This window comes from Sander lucioperca, chromosome 12 (genome assembly GCF_008315115.2).
Source record: "Sander lucioperca isolate FBNREF2018 chromosome 12, SLUC_FBN_1.2, whole genome shotgun sequence".
Classification (NCBI taxonomy): Eukaryota; Metazoa; Chordata; class Actinopteri; order Perciformes; family Percidae; genus Sander; species Sander lucioperca.
This window is the reverse complement of record NC_050184.1, coordinates 5,729,760-5,741,832: the sequence shown is the minus strand read 5'-3', so window position 1 is coordinate 5,741,832 and position 12,073 is coordinate 5,729,760. Positions and strand designations below refer to the sequence as shown.

At 38.1% G+C, this 12,073-nt stretch overlaps 1 protein-coding gene across 1 annotated transcript; it reads left to right on the top strand.

Annotated features, from left to right (window-relative positions):
* Window positions 1-3,952: 3,952 nt before the first annotated feature.
* gnat2 (guanine nucleotide binding protein (G protein), alpha transducing activity polypeptide 2) lies at window positions 3,953-11,489 on the top strand. Its single transcript, XM_031286731.2, has 9 exons — window positions 3,953-4,291; window positions 7,694-7,736; window positions 8,253-8,394; window positions 8,561-8,718; window positions 8,853-8,981; window positions 9,095-9,224; window positions 9,312-9,465; window positions 9,981-10,192; window positions 10,664-11,489. Exons 1-8 carry the CDS (start codon window positions 4,186-4,188, stop codon window positions 10,169-10,171), a joined length of 1,053 nt encoding a protein of 350 aa, XP_031142591.1. The 5' UTR covers window positions 3,953-4,185; the 3' UTR covers window positions 10,172-10,192; window positions 10,664-11,489.
* The last annotated feature ends 584 nt before the right edge of the window (window positions 11,490-12,073 follow it).

The following is a 12,073-nucleotide window of genomic DNA, read 5'->3' as shown; positions in this document are numbered from 1 at the left end:
TCCATTAAGTGTCCCAGTAAGAGAGGTAATTATCTTCACCTGAGTTTCTGCGCGGGAAAGTCACCGGACGACACAATCTTCTGAATATAGCCATACTGGGAAATACAGAGAGTTGTGTTGAGCTTTGTTCATTAGAGTCTCTATCAGCTTTATAGCAACTCATTTGGCAATGGCTTGAATGTAACGGATGCTCATTAATATGAAAAATTTACACACTAAAGCTTTAATGGTAGCTATATGATGGAGTTCCAAGATGTTTTGTGTAAGAGGATTACCGGCGAGTATCACAACATCTTACTACAGTACGCAGACAGTACGGCGTCACCAAGCTTCCCCTGTGCGTCATCTGAGGAAGTTTACTTATTTATATTTTTTTCCAGACTTGTAGAAAAGCTTGTCGAGTAAAACCACAAGCTCATCAGTTGGTGGGGACATCCTAATGGAGTCTGCAGAGGTTTTACAAAGTAACATCACCACACGTCACACTAGTCACACACGATTCATCTGTATCTATCAAACACAAGTTAGTTTGTCAGTTTAATCCTGACATATAGGATATGATAGGATATAGGAACATCACTGGTTTAACAGAGATCTTTGGTTATTATCTATCTGCTTATTTATCTACCTACTCAGATGTTCGTTCAAAGAGGCTCTACAGTGCGACCTCATCTTTCTGCACCGTGATGTGTATGTTGCTAAAAACACAAGTCCTACATGTTCAGTTTCCCTGCACCCACTGCCCAAAAAGACAATGTGTTAATCCCCCTCCCTCTTGGGTTGATCTGAGACTCTGTGGGTAATCTTGTCAACAGATCAGAGACGCAGGGACTGAGCACAAAGCGGGGCTACGCCATCCACCTCCTAATGGGATTGGCCGCCATCACTAGATGTGTTACTGCGATTAGCCTGCTTGAAAGCGTTTGAGGATTTAGACCTGAAACACCCTGCCCCAGGCAATTAGCACTACATGCTTAGGCAGAATGACATGAGTGTAATGTTCAGTATCTCAGCACAGAACTGGACTCTGACATGGTGCAAGTGAAGCAGTATGAAAGGGAAAGTGGGTTTATTGTTTTTTTGATGCATTCATTGTACGCCTAAAATATTGTTTTTTTTATGTTTGTTGGGCTATTGAAGTTTTACAAAAGTCTCTGGAGTGAAATTATATACTGTATTGTGTATTTATTGCCTGTAAGGTTGAACTTAATATTTTCACCTTTAAAAAACAGGAAACAAAGATTTTATAAAGAAGATCTTTAAAGGCACTGGGAAACTCTGTGCAATCATTGTTTCTGTTTTCACCTTCGTTCATGTGTCACACTTTTTCTTATTCAGAGATCCCAGTCTGTCAATCTTTTAGCTTCCCACTGAGCCTATTTGATCGTCACTGAACTGGCACTGAGACTGTCTGACCCAAGTTCTCTTAAACCTGCTCCTCCTACAATGCAGGAACTTGCAGAAACACAGCCGAACAATACAAGCACATTTTACAAAAGGACTTTTTAAAATACAATATTTCCCATGTTGTTCAGGTTGAGCCGTTGCTGCCTGCTTTTATTAGATTCTACTTGATAAAAAAAAAAAGCTTTATGGGGTGATGTAGATGACTGTGCAGTTAAACAGCTGCTGGATGTGTCTCCAAAACTGAAGCCTGATTAAAAGACAATGTCCTACTGCTGATGTATTGCTGAAGTTAAACACAACAAACACATCAGCCTAGTTTTAGCCATAATCACCACAACACATTAAACACAAAAACATACAAGAATTAAACTAATGAATGATAAGCAGATATTTCTGTCTCAACATGCTTATAGTCACACAACACACACTGTATTAAATATCTCCATATGTTGAAGCCATAAACATAAAATCACGTTCTTGATTGATATGCCAGTTTATGCAGCAGCGTGTTGCAGAAGATCAACACACTGACAAGAATCTAGTGCAGATGTCACCACAGAGAAGTGATGACCTGCACTTCATCTACCCAGTTGATAAAACCTGCTAAGGAGGTTTTAAAGAGTCTATTCAGGACCAGGACTTCACCTTCACTCGTAACAGTACAGTCATGTCATATAGACATTTTGCTCTAATATTCCAAAGGAATAAATTGTACAGCACACAAACTGAAAAAGAAACTCAGCATCAACTTCAAGAAGAGTTACCACTCTGAACTACAGCTGAGCTCATAAAAAGCATTTCTAATGTTCAGCTGAACTTAATATTCACATTCATTCATTCATATTTTTTTAAATTCACATTCAAATCTAAGTTAATCAAACCAAGCAGGTATCAGTCTTTTTAGTATGAAATGCTCTTTTTTCCAAACGTCTGAGGCTTCATTAAGCTTCAGCTGAACTTTAAAACACATTTAAAACACACTTGAACAATGTAAACCTATCTTTTTACATACAACAAATGTTTCCATAGCAGTGTCATTACATCAGTAATTGATAATCGACTGTGAAATATGATGCTCCTGTGTCGAATACAAGGTTTTTTAAAGTATGTAAAGTAAAAGATACATTTAAAAGCTTAACTAAAGAGCTTGGGACTCTAAAGTTATGAAACTAAACCACACGTTGTAAACACTTTGTTTCTGACGCGCTTTGTTGGGAAACATATAAGCAACACGACTTCTGACTGAATTTATAACCTCAGATATCTCAGTGTAAGTCCTCTTACAACACACAGGGCTGTCACAGTCCTTAAGACCAGTCCCACTGACCTCCACCCATCAATCCCACAGGGCTGACCTGCTCCCAGATCAACTGCTCCAATCCTGCAACAACCTGCGTACTGCACATAACATCCCACCTCATTTCTTAAAAACTTGCTGCTCTGGCTAAAAGAAAACATTAATATTTTTGAGATAAGTTTAAATTATGTTGGATGTAACTTGGGAAACACAATTAGGTCATGTTATCGCTTAGACCCCACTAAACAGCACAGCACAGTGCAGTGACAGTTACTTTATTTAGCATGCACCACACCACCTGGGATTTAAACGTCTTAACTATAAGTAGTTTATGAGACCTTAATGCCTCTCCGCTTCATCCATGTGACTGACATTGAAGTCAAAAGTCTAACAGGCAGGAAATACAACATGAATCAAAAGAGCAACACATGTACAATACATTTATTTAAATGAACGTATTGATCCCAGTGATTTCTTTCTAAATATTTAAAAACAGTTGCCACATTTTTATCTATACACTCACTGGCCACTTGTATAATCTAATGTGGTCCAATACAACAGCTCTGGCATAAATTCTGCCTTAATAAAGGTAATAATGTTCAGTTTTGATTGACACTGTCAGAGAGTTGTTCGTTTAACTACATGTTTACTATTGAGGTTGTAGTTTGCAGTGACATTGAACTGGACTACATTAGAGATAAATATTTTGTCCACCCTATTTACATACATGAGCGGGGCAGAATATTAAAAACACCTTTCAATATAATGCACTCTAGCCTCAATAATAAACTAAGTAGAATTATCACCTTTCTGACAGTGTTATTGCTGAGCTGTTGTATTGGACCACATTAGATTGTACAAGTGTACCTAATTAAGTGTATATGCATAAATACCAACAGGCTGATGAGGCTGACAGGAAATACAGTTTGTATTGAGTAATTCATAGTGTATTTCCTCCCTACACACACACACACACACACACACACACACACACACACACACACACACACACACACACACACACACACACAATAATAGTTACACACATTTTGTTTTTATGGACAAATCAAATCAATGAGTGACGAGATCAATGACTCTCATCGAGCCCAGGTAGAGAGTTTATTTTCTCCTTTGCTTGACATCATTCACTACTGCCCTTATTACACTAATTGGATTGGCTGGCCAATCAGGAAGAGGCACCTCCTAAGTCAGGGGTTTAGTCAAAAGGAATTAAAGGGTGGATCTTTGCTGGTCAGAGCTGCTAAATTGATTTCATCCTTGAGAGGTTTGGTTCTCTTCTGATCACCTAATCGAAAGGGGCCAAAGGAGCCAATCTCAAGCACCTCCCTCCCAATCCCCTTCCGCTCGGAAATCGCCTTTCAGCACGATTAGTGTTGCATCCAGATTCTCTGCTCTTCAGCTCACAGAGAACCGTCAAAATTTCTATCCTTGAGGATCTTGAGTTTGCGGAGGAAGAAAGCATGGGTGCAGGAGCAAGCGCCGAGGACAAAAAGTCCAAGGAGTTGGAAAAACAACTCCAACAAGATGCTGATCAGGATGCTAAAACAGTCAAGCTATTACTGCTTGGTAAGTGAACTAATGAATAGTCTTTTTGCACCAAGTTTTCTTTTTTTGTCCCAGATTGCAGGTGATCAAAGTGCTCAGACTGACGGGTTTTCACGTCAAAAGATTCAGTACTTGACAAACATGACGTTTAACTTTCCATCTCTGATTGAACAACTTTTCAGTGGAGGTTCAGGTTTGCAGAGAAGAACAGGAGTCATGCAGTCAGCCAACACTCAACAGGTGTAACTGATAAATATTTACTGTAGCTGAAAATATTTTAGTCAGCTTACATTGAACCCTGAGAGGTTCACAACTGGTTCTAAGTTTTAGGATGAGAGTTAGTTTATGTAGCAGATGATCATTTATTTCATAATAATGTATTTATAAGTTAACAATGGATGCTTCACTTTGAGTTTATTAACTCATGTGTTGCATATTCTTCAAATCTTGGCTATGAGCCACCTTGAGCCATCAAACTGCTCCAACACAGCTGTTCTCTGCTTAGTTAGATGTAAGATATGGTATGCTCAGAGGATTTACAGGCTGTGCAGATGAATTGTTTCTGGATAAAGCCCTACATTAGTTTTATTAGAAAGAGGGGAGGACTGTTTAAGCTTGTGCAAACTGAGAGGGCATTAGCGGGAATAAAGTAGAGGGAGATAAGTGAGATAAGTTTGCAGGATGAACAGCTAACACAAGGATCTGAGATGAAGCTCAAAAAAGGAGAATACTTTTAAAGAATTTAGAGAACAGATTTGAAAGTATACTAAAAACTAAATATAAGTATTAAACTTTCACATTAACTTCTTATGCTTACACAAAATACAAATACTGCAGAGACTTGAGTTTGTGCAGTTGTTTTAAGTTGTGGTTTTACCATTATGGTGAGTTGTTTTAAAGACGTTGCAGAACTTAAAATGTCTCAATAAAATGTCCCAAAGGCTCAAAGGCTTTAGCCATGAAAGCTTTAGAAATATATATATATATATATATATATATATATATATATATATATATATATATATATATATATATATATAATTTGACAAAAACATTAAATTTTAAAAAGTGGCAAAATGTACTTAGATTGTCTTCGCTCTGTCTTAAAATAAATGACTTTTCATGACATTGGCGCTTAAAACAATCATAGCCTTTGGTCTAAATGAATCACAGCCCAGCTGTGATATGTCAAGCCGATTAGCTAACTGGTTTAGTGCAGATCCACTTGGTGAGGTCTTTGTTGATCCCTCAACTCGCACAGAAAGTATAAAATGTGTTTTTATTCCCACCAATGTTATAGCAGCAACATTCACAGTGTCAAATTACCAGTAAACATTTTGATGAAAATCTAGAAAACAATGTAAAAAAAAAACATTTAGATTATGGCTGATTATATTTGAAGAGTTGGTTTTTGTGACATAACAAATGCAATAATGCATACTAATATACTATATACTATATATACATATATATACTATATACTAATACTAAAATGCATAATAATGTTATCAAATAGAAGTCAGGTGACATTTTTTTTTATTTTAAATAATCGATCTTTGCAGAGCATTGACGGTGATGGATGTTTAAAATCAAGTATTTAATTGAGACATTATTTTACTAAAACCATAAATGTTATATCTCACAACATTGCATTATTCTTTCAGAGTGTAATCTATGTGTCATAAACACTATTCAAAGACTTAATATCTACTTCCATTAGATTCACAGGGGAGCTTCTTCTCCAGCAGTATAGTATCAGAGATAAGAAATAAGTGGGTAAAGATAAGAAGAGTGCCATCTTGTGGGCTCTGGTGGACATTGTGACATTTTTATTTGAACTAAACATATTTGCGGTTAGCTCCTTGTGTGCAGGTGTGCGAAACAGTAATAAACATTGGTGAAATTTTACTTCTTAATAAACTTTAAAACTCCTTGAATATTGAGGATATGCAAAAATAGCTTTTGCAAAGACTTCCACCAAAAGGATATACTAAAGAAACCTAAATGTAGTTAGTTACTGGGAACTTCCAAAACTGTTTTGGTGCAAGTCTTTATGGAATCTGAGAAGGTTCCTACAGTTTGTATATTACAACTGAAAAAAAAATTTTGTCTGCAAAATATGCACCATTTAATTTATAATTTATGTATGGTATCTTCAGCAGGATTAAAATAGACACAGAGCTCCCCTTTAAAGCCCAGATTTAATGTCACTGCAAAGCCTAAAGCCACATTCGCTAATGAGCACGAGGTGAAAGAATGACTCACAGAGAAGATAAAGGCAGTCTTCATTAAATATTCACAGCTGATGAAAACCAGTCTGGATACTGTCACAGTGCCACCTTTACTATTCCATCTCAAAGACTTGCTAATGACTGCTAGCAGAGGAAAACCCAATAGTTTCTCCCAGAGAGGGTTGGATGAGGCCACACGAGTGTCTTTAAATGCTCAAGCATTAAAGTCTGAGGATGGAGCTAATGTGGCTCCAGGACAGCCAGCTTTGGTTGCTCTGTGATAAATTCCTTCTGGTCTGAGTTAGCTTACAGTGCTGCAGAGAGCCTGATCTACCTGCAAGCTTTTCTTCAGCCAGCACATCCAGCTATGATTTGAATGGCATATAACAGCATTCCACATGATGCATTAATGTACAATGTATGCACAATGTACATTTCATTCAGAGAAGCCGTTCCCTAAAAATGAAACATGTTTCTCGTCCTGTCTGGATTGCCTTACTCAGTTTGATTAGCTAAAGTTTGGAGATGTTTGCCAACACACTGGAGTTCAGTGGCATTTGTTACAGGATAAGGTGCTCAATGTACAAAAATCTGCTATTTATTGCCTCCATCTGCATTTTTCTTGACTGTAGCTGATTTGTTACATGTGTCACTTATATAGTTTGCTCTGCCTACTCCGCTATAGAGTATCTTTCTGTGCCTCTGTTTTATATTCATTTTATATTCATTAATATTTTATATATTGTTTACATTTGGCTCTAGGACAACATATGAAAAGTGAGTTTTTAACACATCTATTTGCATGGAGATAGACAGGGAAACTTTAATACAAAAAACAGTGATTAGTGGACTTTTTTGAATAGCATTATCATGATTTCCATAGAGATGTTACTTATAAGTTACTCTAGCATAACTCTGTGATAATGATGTGATAAAGGCAGACAAATGCAAACTTAAAAAAGATCATACTTCATCCAGAAACTATCTATAGGTAACAGGTAGACCGCACTTCAGGTCAAAGTCACAGCGTTTTTGTTTATTTTGGCCAGACTGTTCCTTTAAATTGAATTGCATCATCCAAGCACATTGTTTGGCTGTTTATGGCTTTACAGTGTGTTTCTACTCTAGTCGCATGTCAAAGAGATACATAGCAGTTATGTGTGTTGTTGCTAACCCTTTTATTCTCTTCCAGGTGCTGGTGAGTCAGGGAAAAGTACCATCGTAAAACAAATGAAGTAAGTATTCAAATAAGGTTTTTTGTGTGTCATCCACACCATGTCAGTGGGAAACAATGAACGCTTTTTTTTTATGTTATCGGTCATATGATCGATAAGATTAAAAAAAAGCATGAAGGCATACAGCCAGCAGGCCAAAGCTCCCTCATCTCTGTCTGTTTCACTAGCAGTGAAGCTTTTTGACAAGAGGTTAACAGGGCAAACATCCGCTTACTCTGATTTGTCAGCACTTGTTTTGTGCAGTTAGTTACACCCTGACAATAAGAGTTGAATGAGGTCAGAAACAAACCACAGGGTGGCGCTGTAGGTTGTTTCTCTATTGTATGAGCTTGACTTTTTACATCCAAACTGAGCATCTTTCAAGATCCTAATATTTCTTATTTCCACAAATTACTTTTTATACTTATTTAGAAAAATATTCTATATATCAGGGATATATACATTTCCAACCAGCTCAGCAGAGGATTATTGTAGCAAAACTTTTCCCTGAACTAAAACACTTTTACCTTTGCACAGGATTCTGCATCAGGGTGGTTACACAAAAGAGGAACAACTGGCGTTCAAATCGATCATCTTTGGCAACATCCTGCAGTCTGCTTTGGCTATCATCAGAGGCATGGAGATGCTGGCCATTGATTTTGGCTCGACCGCCTCACAGGTCTCATATGACACTTAAAAGATGTACACCAGACATGATTCACTTGTTATTCATTTTAGCTCATTTTCACAGACTAAAATTATACTATAAATATAAAAATACTATAAAAGTTGAAGTACTGTGCCGGGGTTGATGGATCTTTGTTCTATGTGCATTAAAACCACAGGAGCTTGCACAGAAGCTACAGAACTTGTCAGACTCCATTGAAGAAGGCACAATGCCTGCTGAATTGGCTGATGTCATCATGAAGCTGTGGAAAGATTCTGGTGTACAGGCCAGCTATGATAGAGCTGCTGAGTACCAACTGAACGACTCTGCTGGCTAGTGAGTCCATGTCTACTACTGGGATTGAGACAGTAGAGGGGTTACACGTAAAACTAAAGAGGCTGCTGGCTTAGTGTTTATTGATAAAGATGATATCATATATGAGGCCTGATTCCTGTGCCATTTGTTCTCAGCTACCTCAATGACATGGAAAGAATCATCAAGCCAGACTACCTCCCTACTGAGCAAGACGTGCTGCGATCTCGAGTCAAAACAACTGGTATTATTGAAGAGCAGTTCTCCTGCAAAGAGTTGCACTTCAGGTAATTCACAAGGGGGCCCTAAACAAATGTCTGACACCAGCAAAACTGACTAAACCTCACACCACAGCAATCTCAAGGACTGACTTTGTTGTGACTTTCTGTGTGGTGAACAGGATGTTTGATGTGGGTGGCCAGAGGTCAGAGAGGAAGAAGTGGATCCATTGTTTTGAGGGTGTGACCTGCATCATCTTTTGCGGAGCTCTCAGTGCATACGACATGGTGCTGGTAGAGGACGACGAAGTGGTGAGTTGACACTCCACTACCTGATTGTAAAACATGAGATGACATGTTGGCTAGTAAACTCAACCAATCCCTCTCTGACCTTTTCAGAACCGCATGCATGAGTCCCTGCATCTATTCAACAGTATCTGCAACCACAGATTCTTTGCACTGACCTCCATCGTGCTTTTCCTCAACAAGAAGGATCTGTTTGAAGAAAAGATCAAGAAAGTCCACCTGAGTATCTGCTTCCCAGACTATGATGGTAAGACCGACTGAATCTGCTTTAACAGTTTGTGAGTTAAATGACAGGACTACGTTTGCTGTAGCAGTGAGAATATCAGGCTAGATGGACAGGGACATGGTGAGATTACTGTTCTGTTCTGATCTGTCAGGCATGCCGTGAGAGTGGATCACTGTCAGCTGCCAACAAGTCATGCTTCAGCTTTGATTAATATGAGACTGTATCAGGAGAATGTATAAAGAGCAAACCAATTGGTAAATTGCACTAGAATGCAGACAAACACAACACATTAAGATTCACTTGTGACCCAAACTGCTCAGATAAAAAAAAAAATAAGGAAGACTAAATTGATTAAGTAAGAATTCTCAGTGTTGCTCCCTCAAATAAAATATGTTTTAAACTTACGTCATGTCAGCTGCCTGACACCGTGATGCAGAGGGATTCATGTATGATGAAGGATTAGGGTACTTTTACAACAAAACTCATGAACCTTCTCATAAATCTGCTCCCATCTTCACAACCTTCATTTCTTTTAGGCTCAAACACGTATGAAGACGCCAGCGACTACATCAAGAAGCAATTCTTGGACCTGAACATGAAGAAGGGTGTGAAAGAAATCTACTCCCACCTGACCTGTGCCACAGACACAAGGAACGTCGAGATTGTGTTCAACGCTGTGACAGACATCATCATCAAAGAAAACCTTAAAAGCTGCGGTCTTTTCTAAGCAGCTCCAGAGTGAAAAGAGGTGCGCAGTGACCACATCACTCCCGGGGACTTTGTTGATACAGAGTAATAGGGTCCAGATGAGGCAGACCCCTGGCAATTCAATTTAATCCTCGTACAGCAAATCGTATCTGGCAGTCCTGTGTTGCCAAGCAACAACTTCTGACCATAAAATGAGCCAACACAAACTCCAACCACACAGACAATTTAGACCCTTTCGGACCGCTGAGGATGAGCAAGATAATGAGAAGCACAAAGCAATCCCTGTAGTGATTTGTGATTAAAACCAGTTCCTCCCAAAGCTGCAGAGGAAGTTAACTTTTTATTTTACAAACATATTGAACCTTGCAACCTGAAGATTATGTAGCTATACATGTGGCAACATGTTTACCTTTAAAAGACAGTAGCAAAATATATTATTTATATTTACATATGATATACGGTGATTTCAACATGTTTGAGATTGATTTTTAAATGTTTCTCTTCTTTGCAGAACTTCCTTTCCTACCTTAACCCCTCACATATTGGCATTAACTGAGAAGTGTACTGTTGGAGCACAGAAGATCCTCAAGTTTGTTGTGTTCACGCCATCGCTTCCATGCCAAGTCCCGGTCCTTGACTGCTCCTACTACATCAGCATCTCCAACAGTACATCCCTGCAACACAATGCACGCCCAGCTGGGTTGAAACAACTAACGAGTCACCATATTGTTGTTGTTGTTGACATACGGCTTTCTACAAGGTTTTCTAAAGTACAGTATTTGTCTCACACCAGAAGCTGCTGGTTTGAAGGTATGAAGATGAAATAGTTGCTCATTCGATCCTCGTTGCTTCCTTTTGACTACTGTGTCGTGAGTTATATTTACTATTAAAATTCAAGCTCTGTAAAAATAAATAAAACAATAAAATCGGGGAAAATATAAATATTTTGAATAGCAACATTGAAACCTTGTTTTTGTTTTTGAGTACAGTAGACTCTGTGGTCTTGATATTTAAACTGTAAAAATTTGCTGAGCAAATATCTCAGATATTCCCAGTGCTCACAGTTTATCCAGATTACAAACCAAGTTGTACATGTATCTAATCTAAATAGTATCATTGTATTCAATTCACTTGAATAAATCAATTTCAGGTCAAACACAGTAGAGAAACTTTGTACATAAGAGTAGGTAATTCACTATATTTTGAAAGATAAATCTATATGAGAGAGAGTGAAATACTAGAGAGATGATGCTTTATTATGAAAAGGGAATTAAATCTACTGAGTTTGTCCTTTCTTATGAAATGTAGAGGCATAAAATAAAGATGCATTAACTTCACCTGTGTCTCTGTTTCTTTGCTGCAGAATCACACTGTCAGTCACTGAATAATGTATATCGAATTAAGAGGAACAGGACACAGGGGCTGTCGACACTGAAGGAACAGGCTGTTACTTTTGGGGGACAATACCGCTATTATACCATGGTCTAGTCAGAGGGGAGATGGCAGCATATGGAAGTTCATTAACAAAAAACCTATTGAGAGAGCAAAACAAATTAAAGCGGTAATTAATCTGCACGTTGAGATTCACTGTGACGAGATTGTGCAGTGACAGATTCATAACATTTGACAGCAAGCAAGGACAAAACAGAGTGTAATCAGTGTTTGGAGCTGACAAGAGGAACTATCATCATTAGATTTGAATGAACAGTAGAGCTTATTTTGGTCCCATATTTAATGTTGCATGTTAGTTTTGGTACTTTGTTTTTCAGTCAAACTCCAGGGCAAAGTAGTGCAGAATTCATTCAATCTGTCAAGCTTCTTCCCAGTGTGGTTCATTAGTATTTCCATCTGTCCATCAAAATTTTAACTGCGAAAAAAGATGCAGTATAACCCTGACTGTAGTCCATATCGAAGACGATTC

Excerpts from the sequence above, each read along its gene's own strand:
- gnat2 (XM_031286731.2), top strand. The coding sequence starts at position 4,186 with ATGGGTGCAGGAGCAAGCGCCGAGGACAAAAAGTCCAAGGAGTTGGAA. Across the intron at positions 8,395-8,560 it reads TTGGCTCGACCGCCTCACAG|GAGCTTGCACAGAAGCTACA; the intron begins GTCTCATATGAC and ends TTAAAACCACAG. Across the intron at positions 9,225-9,311 it reads TGGTAGAGGACGACGAAGTG|AACCGCATGCATGAGTCCCT; the intron begins GTGAGTTGACAC and ends TGACCTTTTCAG.